The 26,316-nt window shown below is 41.0% G+C and overlaps 2 protein-coding genes across 5 annotated transcripts; one reads left to right on the top strand and one right to left on the bottom strand.

Moving 5' to 3' along the window:
- Positions 1-20,609, top strand: vmp1 (vacuole membrane protein 1). Of its 2 annotated transcripts, none has more exons than XM_024442996.2 (12): positions 1-138; positions 764-868; positions 1,607-1,739; positions 1,865-1,955; positions 2,333-2,443; positions 11,906-12,070; positions 12,465-12,596; positions 14,700-14,780; positions 14,977-15,093; positions 15,668-15,729; positions 19,319-19,421; positions 19,564-20,609. In XM_024442996.2, the coding sequence occupies exons 2-12, from the start codon at positions 793-795 to the stop codon at positions 19,714-19,716; spliced, it is 1,224 nt and encodes a 407-aa protein (XP_024298764.1). In that variant the 5' UTR covers positions 1-138; positions 764-792; the 3' UTR covers positions 19,717-20,609. The 2 variants fall into 2 exon arrangements, with proteins under 2 accessions (XP_024298764.1, XP_024298765.1); XM_024442997.2 differs by lacking the exon at positions 1-138 and adding an exon at positions 161-254.
- On the bottom strand, positions 18,081-26,298 carry tubd1 (tubulin, delta 1). 3 transcript variants are annotated; one of them, XR_002955786.2, is made up of 9 exons: positions 25,971-26,297; positions 25,565-25,712; positions 23,956-24,172; positions 22,947-23,178; positions 22,627-22,791; positions 22,224-22,364; positions 21,926-22,109; positions 21,591-21,786; positions 18,081-19,696 (listed from the first exon to the last, which is right to left on the bottom strand). XR_002955786.2 is itself a non-coding variant. In XM_024442994.2 (8 exons), exons 1-8 carry the CDS (start codon positions 26,119-26,121, stop codon positions 21,684-21,686), a joined length of 1,341 nt encoding a protein of 446 aa, XP_024298762.1. In that variant the 5' UTR covers positions 26,122-26,297; the 3' UTR covers positions 21,314-21,683. The 3 variants fall into 3 exon arrangements, 2 of the variants coding, with proteins under 2 accessions (XP_024298762.1, XP_024298763.1); XM_024442994.2 differs by lacking the exon at positions 18,081-19,696 and having other exon boundaries at positions 21,314-21,786; XM_024442995.2 differs by lacking the exons at positions 18,081-19,696; positions 22,627-22,791 and having other exon boundaries at positions 21,314-21,786; positions 25,971-26,298.
- Between the last annotated feature and the right edge of the window lie 18 nt (positions 26,299-26,316).

The following is a 26,316-nucleotide window of genomic DNA, read 5'->3' as shown; positions in this document are numbered from 1 at the left end:
TTTTGGTAGTTCGGTATTTTGTTACTTTTTGGGAATCCTGTTTCCACCCCGCACAGTAGGTGGCGGGATGCACATGAAGTTGTGCGATCGCCAATATACCATAGAAGAAGAACATTCCTCCAGGAAGAAGACTCGGAGGTATGACAGCTCATTTAATTCAATTTGTGTGACTAACACATTTATATTTGTCTAGAATATGTATCATTTTCGAATGTGAACAGAGTTGTGGCATTACAGTCAACACAACAACTTAAGTAACTAGATCCTAACATGTTTCCATGGTTGTTGTAGCCTATACTATTTCCACATTGTCGTTAGCTAGCCACTTAGCTAGACAGAGCTATCTGGCCAACTAGCGACGTCAACATGCAATGGGTTACTGTAGTTAATAATCCGTTATTCATAGTTCTAAACATTGAATAATTAATTGTAGCTAACTATGTTTTTATAAACTCACTCCAGCCAGCCAGCTTGCTAAGGGAGTGATATTACACACTTTAACGTTACTTGCTAGCTAGTTCTTGAAAACCCATGGTTTATACAGCCGGTCAATGTTTTCCAATGGAGTTTGAGTCGTGAATAAGGGTTACTTGTTATCAGCTGTTTGTTAGCTTGTATGCCGGTTGGCAAGCTAACTTTAGCGTGTGGCAACATCTTCCACTAGCTGTCATTTAGTGACAAGCAATAACTAGCTAATGTGCTTCCTACCGTTGACAGAGGCCAAAACCCTAAAAAAAAACGTATTTGGTGGTCTTGTCTTCAGGTTGTCTGGTCGATTCAACAGTGAATGAGATGGCAAAGAATGGGGCAAGCTGTGAACAACCACAGAAGCGAGGAACCAAAGACAAACAGAATGGACATTTTGCAGGTTGGTTTTGAAACTTCTCCAAGTGAACCAGCATTAGGCTGTGTTTTTATGGAGAAAAGATAAACAGTTTTACCAAGGAAGGAGAATGGTGTGTGTTGCTATTGGTAAGCAGCAACTGCAAAAAAATATTCTCTTGGCAGTTCTTCTTGCAACATTCCAGTATTGCCAGAATGGTCCCAAGCTGTTGGGTACTAACTTATTCCATAGTTAATTAACTACTAAATGATTAAAAGGTCTAGACTATAGAACACCACCAATTGCTATTTTTATGTTCCTACTTAGGCCTAGACCGTCACATGACTTTGTCAAAGTCACAATAGTCTTATGTCAAATTAAATTGTATTTGTCACATTCGCCGAATACCACAGGTGTAGACCTTACAGTGAAATGCTTACTTACAAGCCCTTAACCAACAATACAGTTTTAAGAAAATACAACAAAAAAGTAACAATGCAAATAGTCTGGGTAGCCATTTGATTAGATGTTCAGGAGTATTATGGCTTGGGTGTAAAAGCTGTTTTAGAAGCCTCTTAGACTTGGCACTCCGGTACTGCTTGCCATGCGGTAGCAGAGAGAACAGTCTTTGACTAGGGTGACTGGAGTCTTTGACAATTTTTAGGGCTTTCCTGTGTCACTGCCTGGTGTCCAGCAAAATAATTGGATAATGCAGTAACTTTTTTTAAACTATCCCACTTTATAAGTTAGTCTGACCTCAAGAGTGTGCTCTGGTATCTACAGACTCTGCGGTGAGTGAGAGGAGGCAGAAAGATCGGGAGGAGCGTCTCGCTCTGGTGCTGTGGAGGAGGCCTATCGTCACACTAAACTACTTCCTCTTGGAAACCTTCATCACACTAAAGGAATGGACATTAAAGTAAACCACCACTACTTAACAGTAAAACTAGAAATCAACTGTTCAATTGAAAGCTTTTTTTCAGTTTGCCAGTCTAGTCATTAAATAGTTGTACCTAATAAACTGTTTACTTCTCCCCTCTATAGGTTATGGCAAAGAAGGGGTACAGTGTTCTTGATCCTGGTATTGTGTTCACTCTTCTCCCTTGCCTACTCCACTGAGGGAGCACACCAGAAGGTAAGGAAGGAGAGAAACAGAAACCTCTATCACCTCCTCTGTAATTGATTTATTTGAGATGTTTAATGGTTAAAGATAAGTAACTGTTCATTCAGATACACAGCATTTCTAGAGGAAAGGTCATCTGAGGAGACAAATGTTTTTGCTTGAGGCTCAGGCCAATACATTGGATGTAACGTAGTTTATATGTTGATATTATGGTGTACAATTTTTACAATTCCTCTTTTTCCACCACTATCCTTAGCATAATATAGGTCACCAATGTTCTCTCCAAAGGATAAATGTATTTTGCAGTATGTTATGGCTATCTATGTCCATGCAAAAGCCTAAAACTCTCTCTACTTCTCTTTCCCCCTCCTGTCTGTTCTCCTTTGCAGTATGTGCAGTACCTGGAGAAGAGGTTCCTGTGGTGTGCCTACTGGGTAGGTTTGGGCATCCTGTCCTCAGTAGGCCTTGGGACTGGCCTACATACCTTCCTACTATACCTGGTAAGTAAGATAACCACCCTTTCCTTGCCTGTCAGCTGTGCCAACAAAAACATAAGCTAACTTATCACACTCAGACAGTGGAAAAGCCTGCTGTATCTCTGTAGTAATTACTTATCTGAGAATGCTGGCACAGTATGTGACATTGGATATTTTTGTGAGGCTGTTAGCTCTGCTTGTTGTTCCATAACTGGCACAATAGATACAAAAATATATAGTTACGGTGAATTAGTTGACAGGCTTATCTTTGAGCAAGAGGGACATGTTTTGTGCACAGGGTATTTTCATCATCTGAGTGATGTTTAACGCTGACCACTACCAGAAATGTAATACATATCCACAGTTTGTCCAGTGGGTGGCCTCACTTCCTATCTCATTCTTTGTGTGTTCAGTTCTCCACAGATCTGCCTTTCACCGCTGGGCCCAGTTTTTCAAAAGTTATCTATCTGGACTAAGTCCAAATAGATAACTTTTGAAAAACTGGGCCCTGATTAGGGCTGTTACAGTGACCGTATTACCGCTACACCCGCATTCAAATTCCATGTGACAGTTGAGTCACGGTAACTAGGCTTCTCCAAAACTGCGCTCTGATGCCACCGATGGTCATTAGTAGCCTACCAAACTTGCTAACGGCCGGTTGCTAATGACCTGGTACTCAGCGATCTGTTCCTATAATCACTCTCACATCAATGCAAATGCAATCGAAAATCTAATCAAACACTGAAAGAGAGCCCTGACATTGAGTTTGAGCAGAATAGGATCACCTGTTACGCAGCGAGAGCCAGCTCCTCATAGCTGGTTGATGCATAGAATGAAATAAGTGTTCCTATAAGCCCATGATGTGCAACATTTCTATAGGCTATGCAAAAAATCATTTTGATGGCCTCTATTGAAGAGGATCCTATCAGCTTTCTATAGGCTATCCTACTATATTTATTTCTCAACTTTCCTAATATTAAGCACATTGCTTATTTTACAACCAGAGTAGATTATCTGGCATGAAAATTAACCACGGGAAAAGTGTCCTCCATTCACTGACATCTTTTTTTCCCCCCTGTTCCTACAGGTGCTTGATAATGGCCCATTCTAAATCAAAACTAATTTCACACACATTATTTGGCATATGTAAAGACAAAATTAAATTGAGAATAGTGTGAAATAATAATAATAATCACTTGTGAATGATGGCCAGCGTGTGCAGTCTAAGGGAAGACAGTTTTTGCGACTTTTTCAAATCATAGTCGCATTCATCATGTATCCTAGCCGATATGTTTTGACAAGGTTCGTATCACAACTAAAGTGGAAAATAACTCTAAGCAACAGAGTTGGAGAGCCTACCAACTACAGAGTCTAGTGACACTGTTATAAACCCAGTCATTGAACAATCATGTATGTAAAGAGTTTTGACTGACCAATATTTTAAGAGGATCCAAGCTTTCTTGTGCTGCTATTTATTGCTCAATTCTTATTGCTAATTCAAATTGTGAATGAGAGACTGAGGGAAGAGCTTCCTCCATTTGCTATTCGAGCGCAGGCTATATTATTTTTTTTAAATTGGGGGGGCCTTTAAAAAAAAAAAACTTTTTTTAAGGAGACAGGTTAATTAAAGAAGGATTTTTAAGCCTTGAGACAATTGAGACATGGATTGTGTATGTGTTCCATTGAGGGTGAATGGGTAAGACAAAATATTTAAGTGCCTTTGAACGAGATATGGCAGTAGGTGCCAGGCGTGCTGGTTTGTATGAAGAACTGCAACGCTGCTGGGTTTTTCACAAAAATGGTCCAGCAACTTGACACAACTGTGGGAAGCATTGGAGTCAACATGAGCCAGCATCCCTGTGGAACGCTTTCAACACCTTGTAGAGTCTACACCCCGACAAATTGAGTCTGTTTTATACACTTGTGTTAAAATTAGTAGGCTACATTTAAAGACCATATTTAAATTCTAATCAAATCTAACTTTTTGTCACATGCGCCGAATATAACAAGTGTAGACCTTACTGTGAAATGCTTACTTACAAGTCTCTAACCAACAGTGCAGTTCAAGAAGAGTTCAAATATTTACTTTTTATTTTAATTTTAATTTTATTTGGTAACACAATAAAATAACAATAACGATGCTATATACAGGGGGTACCGGTACCGAGTCAATGTGCAGGGGTACAGGTGAGTTGAGGTAATTTGTAGGTAGGGGTGAAGTGACTGCATGGGGGGGTGTCAATGTAAATAGCCATTTGATTAGTGGCCATTTGATTAGTTATTCAGCAGTCTTATGGCTTGGGGGTAGATGCTGTTAAGGAGCATTTTGGTCCTAGACTTGGCGCTCCGGTATCGCTTGCCATGTGGTAGCAGAGATCACAGTATATAACTTGGGTGACTGGAGTCTCTGACGATTATGGGCTTTCCTCTAACACCACCTATTATATAGGTCCTGGATGGCAGGAAGCTTGGCGCCAGTGATGTACTGGGCCGTACGCACTACCCCCTGTAGTGCCTTACGGTCAGATGCCGAGCAGTTGCCATACCAGGCGGTGATGCAACTGGTCAGGATGCTCTCGATGGTGCAGCTGTATAACTTTTTGAGGATCTGGGGACCCATTCAAAATTCTTTTAAGTCTCCTGAGGGGGAAAAGGTTTTGTCGTGCCCTCTTCACGACTGTCTTAGTGTGTATGGACCATGATAGTTCATTGGTGATGTGGACACCAAGGTACTTGAAACTCTCGACCCGCTCCAATACAGCCCCTTCGATGTCACTGGGGGCCTGTTTGCCCTCCTTTTCCTGTAGTCCACAATCAGCTCCTTTGTCTTGCTCACATTGAGGGAGAGGTTGTTGTCCTGGCACCACACTGCCAGTTCTCTGACCTCCTCCCTATAGGCTGTCTCATCGTTTTCGGTGATCATGCCTACCACTGTTGTCGTCAGCAAACTTAATGGTGTTGGAGTCATGTTTGATCAAGCAGTCGTGGGTGAACAAGGAGTACAGGAGGGGACTAAGTACACACCCCTGAGGGGCCCAGTGTTGAGGATCGGTTTGGCAGATGTGTTGTTGCCTACCCTTACCACCTGGGGGAGACCTGTCTGGAAGGCCAGGATCAAGTTGCAGAGGGAGGTGTTTAGTCCCAGGGTCCTTAGCTTATAATGAGCTTTGTGGGCACTATGGTGTTGAATGCTGAGCTGTAGTCAATGAACAGCATTCTCACATAGGTGTTCCTTTTGTCCAGGTGAGAAAGGGCAGTGTGGATTGAGATTGCGTCATTTGTTGGGGTGGTATGCAAATTGGAGTGGGTCTAGGGTGTCCGGGAGGACGCTGTTGATGTGAGCCATGACCAGCTTTTCAACGCACTTCATGGCTACCGACGTGAGTGCTATAGGGCAGTAATCATTTAGCCAGGTTACCTATGCTTCCTTGGGCACAGGGACTATTGGTGGTCTGCTTGAAACATGTAGGGATTAGACTCAAACAGGGAGAGGTTGAAAATGTCTGTGAAAACACTTGCCAGTTGGTCCGCACATGCTTTGAGTACACGTCCTGGTAATCCATCTGGCCCTGCGGCTTTGTGAATGTTGACCTGTTTAAAGGTCTTGCTCAATCGGCTACCGATTGCGTTATCACACAGTCATCCAGAACAGCTGGTGCTCTCGTGCATGCTTCAGTATTGCTTGCCTCGAAGCGAGCATAAAAATATTTTGGCTCGTCTGGTAGGCTTGCGTCACTGGGCAGCTTGCGTCTGGGTTTCCCTTTAGTCCGTAATAATAGTTTTCAAGCCCTGCCACAAACAACGAGAGTCAGAGCTGGTGTAGTATTAAGAAGGTTGACCGATTTATGATTTTTCAATGCCGATACCGATTTAATCGGCCGATTTAAATAAATAAAAAATTATTATGTAATGATAATTACGACAATACTGAATGAACACTTATTTTAACTTAATATAATACATCAATAAAATGAAACGTGTTCAATTTGGTTTAAATAATGCAAAAACAAAGTCTTGGAGAAGAAAGTTAAAGTGCAATATGTGCCATGTAAAAAAGCTAACGTTTAAGTTCCTTGCTCAGAACATGAGAACCTATGAAGGCTGGTGGTTCCTTTTAACAGGAGTCTTCAATATTCCCAGGTAAGAAGTTTTAGGTTGTAGTTATTATAGGAATTATAGGACAATTTCTCTATACGATTTGTATTTCATATCCCTTTGACTGTTGGATGTTCTTTATAGGCACTTTAGTATTGTCAGTGTAACAGTGTAGCTTCCGTCCCTCTCCTTGCCCCTACCTGGGCTCAAACCAGGAACACATCGACAACAGCCACCCTCAAAGCAGCGTTACCCATCGCTCCACAAAAACCGCGGCCCTTGCAGAGCAAGGGGAACAACCATTCCATGTCTCAGAGCGAGTGACGTTTGAAACGCTATTAGCGCGCACCCCGCTAACAAGCTAGCCATTTTACGTCGGTTACACTAGTCTAATCTCAGGAGTTGATGGGCTTGAAGTCATAAACAGCTCAATGCTTGAAGCACAGCGACGAGCTGCTGGCAAAATGCAGGAAAGTGCTGTTTGAATGAATACTTACGCGCCTGCTGGTGCCTACCATCGCTCAGTCAGACTGCTCTATCAAATCATAGACTTAATTATAACATAATAACACACAGAAATACGAGCCTTAGGTCATTAATATGGCCGAATCCGGAAACTAGCATCTCGAAAAACAAGACGTTTAATCTTTCAGTGAAATACGTAACCATTCCGTATTTTATCTAACAGGTGGCATCCATAAGTCTAAATATTCCTGTTACATTGCAGAACCTTCAATGTTATGTCATAACATTGGCCATTTGATTATACACTGACTCTGCGTGCATATACACTGACTCTGCGTGCAAGTACCACAAGAGAAGTGACACAATTTCACCTGGTTAATATTGCCTGCTAACCTGGATTTATTTTAGCTAAATATGCAGGTTTAAAAATATATACTTCTGTGTATTGATTTTAAGAAAGGCATTGATGTTTATGGTTAGGTACAGTCGTGCAACGATTGTGCTTTTTTGGCAAATGCGCTTTTGTTAAATCATCCCCCGTTTGGCGAAGTTGGCTGTCTTTGTTCGGAAGAAATAGTCTTCACAGAGTTCGCAACGAGACAGGTTAGCAGGCAATATTAACTAAATATGCAGGTTTAAAAATATATACTTGTGTATTGATTTTAAGAAAGGCATTGATGTTTATGGTTAGGTACACATTGGAGCAAGACAGTCCTTTTTCGCGAATACACACCGCATCAATTATATGCAACGCAGGACACGCTAGATAAACTAGTAATATCATCAACCATGTGTAGTTAACTAGTGATTATGATTGATTGTTTTTTTTAAGACAAGTTTAATGCTAGCTAGCAACTTACCGTGGCTTCTTACTGCATTCGCGTAACAGGCAGTCTCCTCGTGGAGTGCAATGAGAGGCAGGTGGTTAGAGCGTTGGACTAGTTAACTGTAAGGTTGCAAGATTGAATCCCCGAGCTGACAAGGTAAAAATCATTGAAGTCATTGAAAATAAGAATGTGTTCTTAACTGACTTTCCTAGTTAAATAAAGGATAAATAAAGGTGTAAAAATTTAAAAAAAAAATATATATATATATATATTTAAATCGGCCAAATCGGTGTCCAAAAATACCAATTTCCGATTGTTATGAAAACTTGAAAACGACCCTAATTAATCGGTCGACCTCTATTAAGAATAGTCTGATAGGTGAGAATATTATCAAGTGCTTGTCAAATTGTGAATTAGAGACTGAAGTGTGTGTAGCCTGCGCCACAAACAGAGCAGAGTTCATGTCTTTCATGGAACTTTTTTAAATCATTTGAGTTGCAGACTTAAGCCTCGTTCACATTACCAATAAGTACACTGTTACGCCGGATGTCATGCATTTCATTGGGGACGTCCACAACTAGGAGGAATCGCAATGCCCCCTTTTGAAGGCTCCATTGTCAGACGGACAAAGCATACTTTGACATTTTTCAAACATTGAGTTTTCAGTCCAGCTATTTTATTTGTATTTTACCTTTATTAAGAACATATTCTTATTTTCAATGATGGCCTAGGAACAGTGGGTTAACTGCCTTGTTCAAGGGCAGAACGACAGATTTTTACCCTGTCAGCTCCGGGATTCGATCTTGCAACCTTTCAGTTCCTAGTCCAACGCTCTAACCACTAGGCTATCTGCTGCAAGAGTCCATTTATGACTTGAATAATACACATTGGCTGTTAAGCCAATTATATTATGACAGTTGCCTCCTGTTTTAAGTTTATTTTGATGGTAATGACGTTTGTTTTTTATGATGATTATTAGGTGGAGGTCGCTAGCTACACTGGTATCTTCAGCCTAGCATTTAGTTGGCTAGTTAACTAGCTGCTCTGCAGTGCAGCTAGCTTGACTTGCTATGAAGTTAAGAGAAACAAGTTGAGGAAAAAGTAACTAAACGAAACATGTTTTGTCACCTGAAACAATATACTCCCAGTTTATTAGGTACACCACCCCGTTAACGAAAATGGATAGCTCCTACAGACAGTGAGTCACGTGGCCATGGCTTGCTATGTAAAGCAGGCAGACTGGCATCTAGGGATTCAGTTAATGTTCGATTGTAAGTTAAGATTTGGCAAAATGAGTAACATAAGTGACTTTGAGCGTGGTATGATCGTCGATGGTAGGTACGCCAGATCGAGTGTCTCAGAAACATCCGCTCTCCAGGGCTTTTCACACAACTTTTGTTGAGGGTTTACCGAGAATGATGAGACAACCACTCATCATTGAGTGCTCCAGTGGGCACGCGATCAACAACACTAGACAATTGAGGAGTAGAAAAACATTGCATGGAACATGACAGCAAGTTTTGTTTACTTGAGTGGCCAGCGCAGTCCCTAGACCTCAACCCAATAGGCCATCTTTGGGATAGTATGGAACGGAAGTTATTTGCATGACAATTACCGTCCGACAATTTCATGACCGCCACAGCCCTAGTTCCTGATGAGTGATCATAATGTGACTGTGGTTGAGTCACGCTCCTTCCTCACTGTGTGGTATGTTTGTGACATCCATCTTGGCTGTGGTGAAATTAAGCATTCAACTGTGACGAAGACAAGGAAGTGATTCTGCCGAGGTCCCCATTTTCTTCAGTGAGGTGGCAATTGTTCACTAGATCTTATGATGTAGATACCCTTGAGTCAACAGCTCCACAATTACAAATGGGAAATTGCACGGTTTCTACTAAACTTTTGAAATAACTGCTTTGGAAATACAATTTACTTTGATAGTCCTTCCAATTCTATGCCTAACGACCAATTTTCTTCACTAAATACTACCTAAACCCACTAGTAGAGACAGGCCTGTAAACCACAGCCTCTGGTAGTGTTGGTGGTGTTGACCTCATGACGTGTCATCTCCCCTAGACGTGTGTATGACCTTATTCCCTTTCCCACATCTCCCCACTCCGTGTGAGGGTGGTTATTTCCATCAGCTTTCAGTCATCTTTTCCAAAATGAGAAACTGTAGCTCTTTAATGCAACTTACAAACACTCAAATTATTCAATATGAATTCATAAAGACAGTGTCAGTATCATGATTTGTATAGTGGTAGGCCCCATTTTGTCTAATACAACTTATAAACACTTAAATGATGCTATATTCATTCAAAGATGCAATGTCATGATTTCTATAGCGGTTGGCCTACTTTGTATTGTACAAATGTTAATTTGGCTATTACCAGTATGTTTGCTTTATATTTTAATCAAGGCATCACTAAAATATCAACCACTTGTGTAAATATGTGCTGATATGAGAGAGTGCTTGCTTAACTGTTTTTTTTGTACTCTCCACTTAAAAACAATATATCCTCCTACTATCTGGATAATGGTGAGGTTGTGATAAAATAGTTAGGCTATGTGCACACTTTACGATACTGAGGTGAGGTCAACATGTTGGAAAGTCCCAAGTTGAATGGTGCCAGAAACATCTGCCCTCTAAAGAGCTGCTATGGATTTACCTCAGACCTAAAGAATTAGATGCCCCATAGTAAGGAGCAGAGACCATCCTCCCATTCAGCTGGGGGTTACAAGCATAATTGTATGATTCATGAGTCTGGTAATGCTGGATTCAGATGGAAATGTAGGGACTGTTCTTCTTATTTTGCTAAACATTCAAGGCAATGGCCACCGTGCATTTCATTTGGTGTGTTTTGTGGATTATTTCTTTCCAAATAATGAAAAGGTATTGTTTTGTTATCATTGACTCATCATCATGGCGAAACGAGTATGGATTTGTAATGGAAGGAATGGAAAGGCAGGGATTGAGACCTTGTGAACCCGTATTGTGAAAAGAAGACTCCCCAGCATGTCCGCTCGCTTTCTCTAGGAGAGCTATGGGGATCAGCACTGACTAATTGTCTTCTGTCTATCTCAATAGGATATGGCATACTAGGCTTCCTGTGTTGTGGTTTCAGGTTCCCTGACTGCCCTTACTTGTTACTGAAGCCAGGTGGCTAAAGCTGGGCGACATGGACAAAAATCCATATCGCATTAAATTGACCCATTTAAAAAAAATAAAAAAAAAAATAAAAAATCAGCAATAAATAACAACACTATTTTTGGGGGGGTAAGTGCTAGAGCTGTGTACAAAAAGTCATATTGCTATTAAATGTAACTATTTTGCTCGATTACAACCAATTGTTTTGTTTTTTTGACAGTTACTTTACATTAGCGATACGGCTCAAAACGTATTATTCCAGTGCCAAGTAAGACAACTGAGGTGGTAGCCTATGATTTCATCTAACATATCCAGCAAATGCATGATTAATATTTTGATGTACAACCTGTCAAAATAGGATCTGAAATTATCAGATTTATTTTTGCCTCTGTAGAGAATCTGCTGACATCTTTGTAGATGCTATTATTCACTAGCTGAGGAAGTGGGAACTCAAAACTCTAAATATGATATTGTAGCTAGATAGTCATGTAGACTAATCGATGAATATATCAGTAAATGTAGTCTAATGTCCTACAAACACTTTCCAGCGCTAGGCCTATGCTACTTGATGTAGGCAAATGGCGCACTGGGCTCTGCGGGCGCATCAAAACCATACTAACTAAAGCCTACACTGGTTGTAAAGTGGTGTTATGAACTCAATATTAGGAGGTGAGAAACGCATTGGCATACTCACAGAAAGCTGGGACTCTCCTCTGTAACTAGAACAACAGTAGTTGCTTTGAAAACGGTCTTTGTCCCGCAATAGCATTTTGAGCAAAGGTCAGGTGCTTCTCAGATTGCATTGTTGTGTAGCAAAATCAACAAATTAAGCTAAATGCTTCGGTAAGAAGAAGGTGGTGTCGGTAATTTTCGGTTTATCATCCCAGCTCTAGTGTGTGTCAACTGTACATGTTCAGTTGAATGAAAGAATATCCATCCTCTGGCTCTCAGGGTCCACACATAGCATCAGTCACCCTGGCTGCGTACGAGTGTGGTTCTACAGACTTCCCCGAGCCCCCCTACCCAGACCAGATCATCTGTCCAGAGGGAGGAGTGGAGGGCAGCATCTCACTCTGGTCCATTGTCTCAAAGGTCCGCCTGGAAGCCTGTATGTGGGTGAGTAAACATGCCTTTCTTCAATGGCAAAAATAAGTACAATTAACCTAAAGTCTAGGCTCAACGTTCTAGTGAACTCTATTGGGTGGTTTCCCGGACACAGATTAAGCCTAGTCCTGGATTTTTAAAAAGCAAGCTCAATGGGGAATGTCCATTTTTAAAAAGTTTTTATTTTTTGGTCCAGGACTTAATCTGTGCCTTGGGAAACCGCTCCTTTGGGTTTAGAACAATCGGGGCATCTTGAGGGCTCAACAATGATAGTCTTCAGTTGACCTCACGTAACCTCACCGAAGAGATTCTCTAGTAGTGAGAGACCATAGAGCTATGCTTGACTCTGGTATGAACCAGTGCTAAACTAAACCAAACTGAACTAAGTGTGTGACTGTCTCTCCAGGGTGCAGGTACAGCTATTGGGGAGTTGCCCCCCTACTTCATGGCCCGAGCAGCCAGGCTATCTGGAGCAGACCCAGACGACGAAGACTATGAGGAGTTTGAGGAGATGCTGGAGCAGGCACAGACTGCTCAGGTGAGTGGGGACTCTGTCCTCCCCTCTCACAGTATAGTAGCCTGCCTCTTGAATGCCCCATTCCATCCAAGTCTCTGTAGTCTTATAAACTCTCATTCAGTATTTTATTTGGGGATGGAACTCTACCTAACTGTCCATCACTATCTACTGACTTCTCTATCTGGCCTGTGATTGGTCTCCAGTTATCACATGACTTTTCTGAAAGCCCCTCCCACCATTTCCAGTAACAGTTGCTAGTGGAGTGAGTCACCGTGAAACAAGCTCCCCTTTAATCATCCCTAAGGTCTTTCTTTCATTATCCTTTCAATTGAAGGACAGGCAATGTGAACAGGCTACTGACATGACAACCAGTGCCTACCCCTAAGATTAGATTGCTAACTAAGCAAAGAGCTCAGATTAAGAATCAGATTTTCCTCCAGTCTAGTCTCACTTAATGGAATCTGAAATAAAGAAGTAATATCTTATCATGTCTTTACTAGTAAATGTGTGTACCACTGCATACTCATTTATTATTAAGATATTGTGACCATGGGACTATAAGGTTCTATCAGCGCAAAGCATAGTTTTGAGATATTGAGCATCAAAGTTTTTACATCCAACATCTCAGAACTGTTTGGAAGTGAATTCTTCTTTCATAACCCATTTAAGGTCCTCACCTTAAAGGTACCTAAAATTACAGAGTATCCAAACCCAATCCAACATTTGTAAAAACAAAAATTAAAAATATTTTTATTTTAAGTGGGGTGCAAACACAGGTTGAACCTTAAGTTTCTGAAATGTCAATATAAGTTCAGCCATAAGGTTCTATCAGAATGTTACAATTATTTCAATAGGTAGACATTTTAATGATTAAATAAAGAGAATACCCTTCCTTCTTTATAATCACATCAGCAAATATATTAATCTTCATTACACGGTCGTTAGTTCACTAAAATGACAAATGCACTATATCCTATGCAGAACTAGCAACATTGCTAAAGCTTAGCTCTGGATGAGTAAACTGATATATTTTTCTGGTCTCTGACACCCAAACTCAGTAAACTACTTGCTAGTTATCAATAAAATGTGGTATGTTTGTAGTTTTAGTGAAATACTCCTTCCATTAAGGGGTGGCAGGTCGTCTAGTGGTTAGAGCGTTGAGCCAGTAAACGAAAGGTTGCTGGATTGAATCCCCGAGCTGACAAGCTAAAAATGTAATTCTGCCCGTGAACAAGGCAGTTAACCCACTGTTCCTAGGCCATCATTGTAAATAAGAAGTTGTTCTTAACTGACTTACCTAGTTCAGATAAAGGTTAATTTTTCTGAAAAAGTGGTGAAAAAAAGTACTTGCAAAAGAGGACCATAACCTGTGATATGAACAAAGGACTTGGTACTGAAAGGTTCTATCTGCAAATTGTATGGTTTTGAGATGAGTATTTTTCAAGTCCCAGACTGTTTTGTGATGTCTTCTTCCTCTTTCATGATTCAAAAAGTACATCGACATACATTCTTTTTTTTATTGACAACCCAGCTCTGTGTGGTTGGATTTCAGATATAACCTTTATAGCACCAAGTTCAAAGGTGTTTGCACAGGTTCAGATCTTTTCATTGTAAATGGACTTTTTCACATCTGACATATGTCACATGTGAAGGACTTCCTAAAGAACAACTCTATATGAATAACTCCTTGACAAATGTCAGGTGGAACCTTGTAAGTCCTAAGGTCTCGATATACAGATTCCTGTCAATGCTTTTGACCTGACTGTTACAACGGAATAGTTTTAGGGCAAGGGTTGACACATTATCACTGAAGACGTCATTGATTTTGATGTAGTGTATATCAATCAGATCATAAGAGTTCAACAGTTCTTTGCCAACAACTCTTGGCTTGGACTTTTAGCAGAGCTGCTTAAAGAGATCAAAGGAAAAGATAATAGCCCATCTGATAGCATTTGTTATACTACATGAATTCTTTATCAAGTAACACCCTTTTCAGAATTACATAAGACTTGTTTTTCAGTTTGGTTATATATCATGATATTGATATTATTGAAGAAATGATTTGTTAATGTGTTAATTAAGCATAAATGTAATATTTGATAAACTGTTGAACTATGTTTCCAGGATTTTGTCACAAGAGCAAAACTGGGCGTTCAGAACATGGTGCAGAAAGTGGGATTCTTTGGGATTCTAGCCTGCGCCTCGGTAAGTCCAAGCCTACATTTGATGACTTGACGTGCACTCTGTTATCTTATACTGTTATTTAAAGTTGAGGCCTTTATTATTAAAGCGCATCACTGAATGTTGATGTTGGTTGCAATGAAGTTATGGCAATGAAGGTAAAAATTCAAATGCACTCTATTACAGGATATATTTTCACATGTTATGACCTGTCTTTCAGATACCTAATCCTCTGTTTGACCTGGCTGGTATAACATGTGGCCACTTCCTGGTACCATTTTGGACCTTCTTTGGAGCGACGCTTATTGGGAAAGCCATCGTCAAGATGCACATACAAGTAAATATTTTAGTTGTACTAACCAATTAGACATTCAGACAATGTCAGAATATGTTCAGTTGGCTGTAATTCCATGGTGTCTGTATGTTGAAGTACTTCTAGTGCTGCTGTAGAAGACCATTCCAGATGAAAGGAGTATGTAGAGCACTTTAATGAGAGCCATTGCTTTATGTAAACCAGATAAAACTCTTAATTGTAGGCTTTATTGTTGAGTCTGCCACAGTGACTAATCTACTCCCAGACGGTGAGAGACTGACTGTGTCTCTCTGTGAGTCGTGGTGGTGAGAGCTGAGCCCTCTAACCAGAGCAATTCATCTCCGTGGTAGCAGCCAGTGATCTCACCAGTTCTGACAAAGCCCTCCAGGGTTGAGGAGGACCAGGGTCCGGGGGAGGCTTTGTGCTTCTCCCTCAGACCTCATGGGTCTTTTACTGTCCAGATTTGGCTGGGATGGAATGTGTCACTGTGTTCATAGGATATGTCCCCCAACTCGGTGCAGATGGCGACTCAGGGTCTCACTGTCTATGACCGAGACTGATCACTAATCACCCAGTTGATTCATTTGTCTTCCCACAGAAACTGTTTGTTATTATAACGTTCAGCAAGCACATAGTGGAACAGATGGTGTCTCTGATCGGGTGAGTATGTGTCTGTTAATGTATGCATATAGATGAAGAGAGAGGTGCTTTACTGGGGGGCAGGGGCTCAACATGGATGCTTGTCCTCTTGTTAAGTAAAAAAATAAAAATGTGTTTAAATGAATTGTTTAAAACTGTTTTTCAAAGTAGCCTAACCAAAATAAGACCATGGGAATTATTTTTATAAACACTTGGGTCTAATAGCCTATGCCATTGAAAACAGCATTTTTCTCATGTTCTATGTAGTGAGCGGTGATTTCCCACTAATTGCATTTTGGAACATTTGCGCACAGCCTACAGCCATGTGCACATTGTTGACATTATATGAAGAAATAAAACTACTGTATCAACATTCTAAGCTAAACTGTCTGATCTGTTGCATCAGCATCATTGCTTTTTAAAATTTTGTGCAGTGGTTGTATGAATCTTCCCAGAACTGTCCAAGAGTCTGTTCTGTACCGTAGACATAAAGTATTTGTCGACGGGACACCCTTAATTTCGAGCCCTGGAGGGAATTATTTTATAAAGACCAAGTATTTTGTTGTAATTGTAACGTTGCAGTATTTTATATGCTACCAGGGTGGTCAACCATCCTCCAAGAGAGCCTTAAAGGGGCAGTGCTGTATTGTGAGACAGGCTTGAATATGTAGAGTGTAGCCTACATTTGTCAAGCCCTGGGGGGGGTTGATCATTCTGATCAAATACCATCATAAAAGCTTAACATCAAAGTCAGATGTGTGTGTTTACCTTTAAGGGTATCTCCCTTACACGCAAACCAATTCCCCACATGGCTGGCTGACCACCTATCAGATGGAATCTGTTCTGACTCACAGCAGTTTAGCTTTGACTGAACCAGAATCTCCCTGACAGCAGCAGGGAAACAATAACTGCAGGATGTACTGCCTTGCAAAAGTATTTGTCCCACTTGGTGTTTTTCCTTTTGCTGCATTACAATTTAAATTGATTTCGTGTAATGAACATACACAAAATAGTCCAAATTGATGAAGTGAAAGGGAAAAAATTGCTTGTTTCAAAACAATTCTTAAATAAAAAATGTAAAAGTGGTGCGTGCATATGTTTTCACCCCCTTTTGCTATGAAGCCCCTAAATTAGATCTGGTGCAACCAATTACCTTCAGAAATCACATAATTAGTTAGATGTCACACTTAAATAAAGTTCCCCTGTGTGCAATGATCTCAGTATATATACACCTGTTCTGGAAGCCCCAGCATCTGCAATACCACCAAGCAAGTGGCACTATGAAGACCAAGGAGCTCTACAAACAGGTCAGGGACAAAGTTGTGGAGAAGTACAGATCAGGGTTGGGTTATAAAAAAAACATCTGAAACTTTGAACATCCCACGGAGCACCACTTTAAATCATTATTAAAAAATGGAAAGAATATAGCACCACATCAAACCTGCCAAGAGAAGGCCGCCCACCAAAACTCACAGACCAGGCAAGGAGGGCATTAATCAGAGAGGCAACAAAGCGAACCGGAAGGAGATGCAAAGCTCCACAGCGGAGATTGGAGTGTCAGTCCATAGGACCACTTTAAGCCGTACACTCCACAGAGCTGGGCTTTACGGAAGAAAAAAGCCATTGCTTAAAGAAAATAAGCATACAGGCATGTGGGAGAGTCCCCTAACATATGGAAGGTACTCCGGTCAGATTAGACAAAAATGTAGCTTTTAGGCCATCAAGGAAAACGCTATGTCTGGCGCAAACTCAACACCTCATCACCCCGAGAACACCATCCCCACAGTGAAGCATGGTGGTAGCAGCATCATGCTGTGGAGATGTTTTTCATCTGCAGGGACTGGGAAACTGGTCAGAATTGAAGGAATGATGGATGGCGCTAAATACAGGGTAATTCTTGAGGGAAACCTGTTTCAGTCCAAAGATTTGAGACTGGGACAGGTTCAACTTCCAGCAGGACAATGACCCTAAGAATACTGCTAAAGCAACACTTGAGTGGTTTAAGGGGAATTTAAACATCTTGGAATGGCCTAGTCAAAGCCCAGACCTCAATCCAATTAAGAATCTGTGGTATGACTTAAAGATTGCGGTACACCAGCGGAACCCATCCAACTTGAAGGAGTTGGAGCAGTTTTGCTTTGAAGAATGGGAATAAAAATCCCAGTGGCTAGATGTGCCAAACTTATAGAGATATACCCCAAGATACTTGCAGCTGCAATTGCTGCAAAAGGTGATTCTACAAAGTATTGACTTTGGGGGGACGAATAGTTATGCACGCTCAAGTTCAGTTTTTTAGTCTTTGTTTGTTTCACAATAAAACATTTAACATCTTAAAAGTGGTTGGCATGTTGTGTAAATTAAATAATACAAACCCACAAAAAATACATTTTAATTCCAGGTTGTAGGGCAACAAAAAGGGAAAAATTCCAAGGGGGGGTACATTTTTTCGCAAGCCATTGTATGAAAGAAAAATAAATCATCACTTCCATTTAACACATCCAACATAATGAGCTTAAATCTTCAGCTCTTCCTTGACTATTTCTTCTCATCCAATTTTTTAAATTATCATGAACAAATAAAATACAAATCTTACAACTAATGATCAGTTTATAGTGCCATCTTATTTACAGTTAAAATGAGTCGCGTGAGAAAGAACAATTGCTTGCTATCATTGCAATTGTTTGACTGGTCTGACTCGCTATGTGTTACACTGGTGCTTGAACGTTGAATCGGAACTGTTGATGATTGCAGCAGTTTGTGTGTGGCTGAGTGAGTCACTCAAAGTTAGCCTGGGAATGGGCATGCCATATCCCTTTGTTTAAGATCAGCAATTACAATTAACTTTTTACCCCGATAGTAAATTGTTTTGAATCTGTCTAGTTAAGCTTTAGATGAAGTTTATATTAACACCTGCATAAAAAAAAAAAACTGTAACCATGTTTGTATATTTTATTTAATGATGGTTGTGATACATTGATTAAATTATACCAATTATTTTGGTATAGTACTGTCAACTATGAATTATTGTGGTGTTACTCTGGTACATCAAGTTGTGGTGTCTGAGGGTTCTCTTCCAATCAATTTGTCTGCATTCCCTGTAACTATAATGTAAAGAGCTCTGATGAACTGAGGGGCCCACACAGTGATCTAATCCTTTGCTCTCCCTCCCATATGGACAGTCATATTGATGAACACGTCTAGTTTGATCTGTTTCCACCCATAAGGCTGTGATGACAGCATATTGAGTCACTTCCTGGTTATTGGGCTCAGACTGGTTTCTTATAGGGATCTCAGGAATAAATAAGAGATGAGGACTGCCTCACTTCACTCTGCTGTGTGCTCTCAGCCACTACACTGGCAGTGGGAACTCCCAGCTAGACGTGATGCCTAACTAGAAACATAGAAATTGGAACTCTTGACATCATGAGCAATAGACTGCTCTCTTTAAACCCTGGTCCTATGGACCACGGGTTCCCTCGACAAAGCCTCATTATTTTACCATGTGAAGGGATACTGCTGATATGGTAAGTACTCTGGGATATAATGTTGTCTGTCTTTCCCTCCCTCTTTTCCCTTGCCTGTGGATTTCCTTGCCCTGCCACTGTGTCAGGTCTCTGCCGAGGGTAGGTCCCTCCATACAGAAGCCTTTCAGTGAGTACCTGGAGGCCCAGAGGAGTAAACTCCACCACCACACTGGCGCTGGCACCCCGGCGGTAAGAGCACTATTACCATCATCCATCCTTCCTAAGTCGAGACAAAGCATGTGATTTTATTGATTGCCAAGATAATACAAATTGTAATGCATTCGTGTTCGTCAAGAGTAATATTCCACTGTATGCATGTCTCTCTGTGCAGACTGAGAACTGGCTGTCATGGGTCTTTGAGAAGGTGGTTCTGGTCATGGTCTGTTACTTTATCTTCTCCATCATCAACTCCATGGCTCAGAGCTACGCCAAGCGACGACAACAGAGTCGGCAGCAGAGGTACACTGAGGAGAAAACCAAGTGATAAGAGACTCACCAACTGACTGCTGAGAGTCCCTCAGCTCTGTCTCAAACTAACCTTGTCCTTTTCCATTCTTAAGAGGCTGAACTGGCACTATTCTGTGTGTGCTTACGGATGTATACTGTTTGTTTGTCCTTAAGGTTTTGTAGTTTCCCCTCATCTGTGTTTAGTGTGTGATAGGATATTTTTTATTTTACCTTTATTTTACTAGGCAAGTCAGTTAAGAACAAATTCTTATTTTCAATGACGGCCTAGGAACAGTGGGTTAACTGCCTGTTCAGGGGCAGAACGACAGATTTGTACCTTGTCAGCTCGGGGATTCGAACTTGCAACATTTCGGTTACTAGTCCAATGGTCTAACCACTAGGCTACCCTGCCAGTGGTTAGAGCGTTGGACTAGTAACCGAAAGCAGTTAAGCAGAAACTGGAGGTCAACTGTTTTGCTGGCAGCTATACCAGCTGCAATGCCTTATGCAAGGTGGAGGGTCCTACTTCCATTGAACACAGTTCTTAAATCACTAGACTTGATTTGTACCAAATTTTTCACTGTATGGATGGACTCAGACATTGTATGCTGATATGATGCTAAGGATGTTTTCAGGGTTACATTTTCTTGTGTTTTGTCCTGTTGATCAGAAATAGACCATCTGTCATTTGTGTTTTTTGGAAATAGCAATATCAAGTCGGATCAATGTGTTATTGGTTTGCACATCCTGGAAATATTTTTGGGACGGTATGGATGCATATGTATTTTGAATGATCTGGACGAACTAACTTGGACCAAAACGGAACAAAAAGGATTTGTAACTTAACATTACATTCAGCTAACTTTGTCATTTTTATTCTGTACATTTAGACGGTCTTTGAGCAGAATATATAAAAATGCCTAAATCGTTCTTGTTTCCATGTCTGAGTTTCTCTTACTATTTAAACAATTGCTTCCATTCTTGTAAGCTTGCCCCATGTTATTGTATATAGAGCATCTTCTACTGTTGAGGTAATAGTGCTTAGGCACTCAGACCACCAAGATTGAAAAAATGCTTGAACCGCTTTTAAAGAATTAACATCAAAAGGTAAGTGCCAAGATTCTCAAAAAGCATATGGATCGCTATATTGTAAATGGGAGAATAATGTATTTAAATATGAAATTGATATGTTGTAATTTGAAACTAGATATATGAGCGAGTTGTATATCATCACGGCTTATTGTCCTGTCGGAAAATATGTTTTCTGAAGCTGGTTTGTACAGACCTGGTCCTGATTGTTGCAGTTATTTTACTCCCTCTCCCATCCTGTCAGATAGCTTATCAGACTGGTGTTGACTGTTTGAATCACATGGCAACAAAAGCCTGTAAGCTGTCTGAAGTTCTGGGTATTAACCATCTGAAGAGTGCTGTCTTGACTATGGTACAACCTTTAAAGCATGTGCTAATTTCAGTACCTTTTATGGCTAATGATTCAAATCAAACTTACCTTCCCAACAAAGACATCTTTGTAAGGCATCATGGCTGTTTTGTGTGCATTTTGGTCTTTTCTGAAAAATCTTCAATAAAAGCCTTGTTCATATAAAACGTGTTACTTGTATTTATACCCCTCAATGTACTTGAATAATGGAATTTTATTTGTATAAATTCATTTTACAAAAGTGTACATGTAATTCTTTCAACATTAATGCTCTTTGACTCCTTTGGTACAAGAGAACAGTACGTGTGTAATGTTAAATCTCCTGTCCAATAACATGCCAATATAGCATAAGCTCCCTGCAAGTTTTTATTGGCTTAGGCCGGAATACAATCTGATCGCAATGCATGTTTAAAGGCAATGTTCAGAGACCATATTCACGCTAAACACTGCATGTTAGCTCAATCAGAAATTACCTTGAAAGTGCATTGTCCAAATTTGCAGTTGAGTGAATCCTGGTTTTCGTCCTATCCAAACAGTATCGTACTGGTCCAAAGCAGACCGTAGCATCAAAGTTGACTGTAGCTAGAGATGACCTGTTCAAGAGATGTGAAGCTATCCAAGAAATCCTCCTCTGAGATCCCAAACTTAGTGTATTGATGAATGTAGGCCCTATGGAAGCAAAGACACCATCAATATGTGGAAACCCAATAACCTGTGAATGAGGTAGTTTAAATCATTAGTCTACCATTGGAAAACTTCAATATAAGTGAACATGCATGCCATGTTTACATGATGTGTCTAACTGTACCTGGAGGCAAACATGTTCCAGGCTTTCCCCACCATGTTGTCCAGAGGCCTCAACAGAGTCTGACTGTTGCTGACCAGTATAGCAGACTTCTCATACTTGTTAAACGGGACTGGGGTTTTCCACATGCTGAAAGCCTCATCTGCTGGAAGCCAGGGGGTATATAGACTCGGATGCTGAAATCCACCTATAGATTTAAAAACATTCAAAAGTTGTTTTGGATTCTAGAATGAATCAACTACTATCTATATTGAAGTCTAATGTCCCATAGTAATTAGACACCTATGTACTGGTCTCTTACTTATCTCTGCATCGTTCACATCCTTTCCCCGCAGTATGAGCAGGTTGGCCAGGGAGGTGTTGAAGCCTGGTCGTCTGTGACTCCCGGTCCTCTCTGTCCCTTCAGGCTGGAGAGAGGGGGCTCGCACCTGCCAGTCGATGCCTGATTAACAACAGTCCTCAGAGCATTAACATCAAACAGTAAACACATGATGGAGAAGCTAGCTTATACAAACTAGCATGGCTACACAAAAAAAAAACAATACAATTCATGACTAAACAGCATCAATATAAATAGACCCATGTTGAGTTGCATGGGGACATAGATTGATTTGGAATTTCAGTTAGCTAATACAGACTCCTAGTGTTCAAGACTAGTACAGCACTCATTTCTGACCAATGCACTATGAGAACACAACACGTGCCTTCCTCCATTTTGGAGTTGGCAATGAGCATCTGACGTAGATGTTTGAGCAGGCCCGGCCAGGTGAACATGCTGTAAGCCATAGAGGAGCTGGACACCTGGGGAATGTTGCACACACTGAGAAGCTTGTACTCTGGGTGACACACCAGGCTGCTCATCAGTTGACCTGGAAACACAGTGTGTGATATGCAACTTCAATACTTTCTGACACACTGGTTTATTTCATCCACCTACTACACTTGAAGGGGGCATATGTTTATGTGTGTATATGTACAGAATGTGTGTTGTTACAGTACAGTGTTAATGCTGCTCAGTACTTACCTATGGGGTTTCTATTGTAGATACCATGGGAGTCACCAGTGAGTGCAGGCTGCAGAACACTCCCTAGCTGGTGGGCGATGACTTTGTTGACGTCCCTGAATGATATGTGTTTGATATTCATGAGCTGAGCACAGATCTTGTGAACCGTGTCATTTTCATGAACCAGAATGGCATCTGAGAGCTGGTAGAGGTGTGACAGTGTGAGCACAGAGTTGTAGTTCTGGACTATCACCTTCAAAAGGAAAGCACAATACAGCAATTAGTGAAAACTAGTCATCCAAAGAGTACTGATGATGTTGTTTCTACCTTCAAAAATTATATTATTGTAACGGTGTAATGTTTTTTCCATTTCTACTTTGGAAATGCGGTTGTCTCACCTAGCTATTTTAAGATAATTGTAAGTCGCTCTGGGCAAGAACGTCTTTTAAATGACGAATGTAAAAAGTAAATGCTTTGCAATATTACTTTCTTATTCCATAGGAAATATGTCTATTTTAAAACATAAATGTTTGGCCTTTACAGTGCATTCGGACCCCTGGACTTTTTCCACATTTTGTTACGTTACAGTCTTATTCTAAAATCGATTAAATAGTTTTTTGTCCACATCAATCTACACACAATACCCCATAATGACAAAGCAAAAATAGGTTTAGAAATGTTTGCTAATTTAAAAATAAAAAAACGGAAATATTAGTATTCTAACCATTTACTCAGTACTTTGTTGAAGCACCTTCGGCAGCGATTACAACAGTCTTCTTGGGTATGGCGCTACAAGCTTGGCACACGTGTATATGGGGAGTTTCTCCCTTCTGTTTTTGCTTTGTCATTATGGTGTATTGTGTATAGATTGCTGAGGAAAATGATTTATTTTAGCCATTTTAGAATAAGGCAGTAATGTAACAAAATGTGGGAAAAAGTCTAGGGGTCTGAATACTTTCAGAAGGCACTGTATATACACATTTGTTGACAGTTCTGTGATGTTTTGCAGGTGCTGAAGCAAGCCTCTTACCTCTCCAGTGCCATAGGGCCATGTCAGGTGGTTGAGGATGAAGGAGTTTGGGTAGGTGTCCCGGAGACACTGAGTAACGTATGTGCCCACCCCTGACCCTGTGCCCCCTGCCACACTCATCATGGCCACGATTCCTGCCAGACAGTCACAGTGCTCCACCTCCCTCCTCACAATGTCCATCACTACCTCCTCATGACGTGGTCCATGGACACAGTATCTACACGCAAAGAAAAGAAAACACAGTGTTGTCATATTATAGTGCTATGGACACTGCTGTCAGGTGCGGGCATAGAGTTTTTCCTAACTACAGTGCATTCGGAAAGTGCTCAGACCCCTTGACTTTTTCCACATTTTGTTACATTACAGCCTCATTCTAAAATGGATTAAATAGTTTTCCCCCCCTCATCAAACTACACAAAATAATGACAAAGCAAAAACAGGTTTTTAGACATTTTTGCAAATGTATTAAGAATAAAAAAACAGAAATATCACATTTACATAAGTATTCAGACCCTTTACTTAGTACTTTGTTGAAGCACCTTTGGCAGCGATTACAGCCTTAAGTCTTCTTGGGTATGACGCTAGAAGCTTGGCACACCTGTATTTGGAGAGTTTCTCCCACTCTTCTCGGCAGATCCTCTCAAGCTCTTTCAGGATGGATGGGGAGCATCGCTGCACGGCTGTTTTCAGGTCTCTCCAAAGATGTTTAATCGGGTTCAAGTCCGGGCTCTAGTTGGGCCACTCAAGGACATGCAGAGACTTGTCCCGAAGCCACTCCTGCATTGTCTTGGCTGTGTGCTTAGGGCCATTGTCCCGTTGGAAGGTGAAGCTTCGACCCAATCTGAGGTTCTGAGCGCTCTGGAGCAGGTTTTCGTCAAGGATCTCTCTGTACAGATGGTGCCAGGTTTCCTCCTGACAGGACACTTTGCATTCAGGCCAAATAATGTTGTTTCTCATGGTCTGAGTCCTTTAGGTGCTTTTTGGCAAATTCCAAGCTGGCTGCCATGTGCCTTTTACTGAGGAGTGGCTTCTGTCTGGCCACTCTACCATAAAAGCCTGATTGGTGGAGTGCTGCAGAGATGGTTGTCCTTCTGGAAGGTTCTCCCATCTCCACAGAGGAACTCTGTAGCTCTGTCAGAGTGTACATCGGGTTCTTGGTCACCTCCCTGACTAAGGCCCTTCTCCCCCGATTGCTCAGTTTGGAAGGGTGGCCAGCTCTAGGAAGAGTCTTGGTGGTTCCAACATTCTTCCATTTAAGAATGATGGCGGCCACAATTTCGAGTCTCATTACAAAGGGTCTGAATACTTATGTAAATAAGGTATTTCTGTTTGTTATTTCTAATAACCGGTTTTCACTTTGTCATTATGGGACATTGTGTGTAGTTCGATTAGGAAAAATGTTTACTTGATCAATTTTAGAATAAGGCTGTAACGTAACGTTTCCAAAAATTTGGAAAAAGTCAAAGGGTGTGAATACATTCTGAATGCACTGTACATGATGTCACCAGACCAGTTTTTCATGTCAGGTCATGTGGTCATGAAAAATTCAGAGCCATTATAATTACAAGGTGGCTAGCCCCTCCATTCTGCACATTGAAAACATCCTTACCCATTTGCCCAGTTGTTTCCAGAACCCTGTTTCTGACTGAAGTGTGAACGGTCCCCATATCTCCACTTCCCAGATTTGCCAGTCTTTGCAATACTCTGTGAGATGACTTTGGGTTCCATGTCAATCAGCACTGACCTTGCCACGAGTTCTGTGCAAAGACAACATTAAAGGTTAAATACACATCTGTTAAGTTTAAATGTTAGAAGAGGTGCACCAGTGTAACGGATGTGAAACGGCTAGCTTAGTTACCGGTGCGCGCTAAATAGCGTTTCAATCAGTGACATCACTTGCTGAGACCTTGCTCTGCAAGGGCCGCGGCTATTGTGGAGCGATTAGTAACGATGCTTCGTGGGTGTCAGTTGTTGATGTGTGCAGAGGGTCCCTGGTTCGCGCCCGGGTAACTTACCTCTATTTGCAGTCTCATTGAAGAAACGCTCACTGCTGCATTCACTGTAAACCTTTCTTTGCGTATCATTTGCATCATTGCTGATCACCTCGAACAACTCTTGGCCTACCTGGTTGCCACATTGTCCAAGTTGCACTGTCACGATGGACATTATTATTCCTGCTTGCAAAAGCTGTTGTTTTCAAGCATGTTCGCCTAAATGTTCGATGAATACGTATGGAAAATAAACTTGATAGCTATGTTTCCTCCAACTATCAATGACAGTTTTATGTTTGTATTCCAGTCTGGTTTGAAGCTCGCCGTGTTTCCTGCAACAAATCGATCATGTCCGCGCTTCACTTGGTTG

The sequence above is a fragment of the Oncorhynchus tshawytscha genome, linkage group LG13 (genome assembly GCF_018296145.1).
Source record: "Oncorhynchus tshawytscha isolate Ot180627B linkage group LG13, Otsh_v2.0, whole genome shotgun sequence".
In the NCBI taxonomy this organism is placed as follows: domain Eukaryota; kingdom Metazoa; phylum Chordata; class Actinopteri; order Salmoniformes; family Salmonidae; genus Oncorhynchus; species Oncorhynchus tshawytscha.
This window is presented reverse-complemented; position numbering and strand designations above follow the sequence as displayed.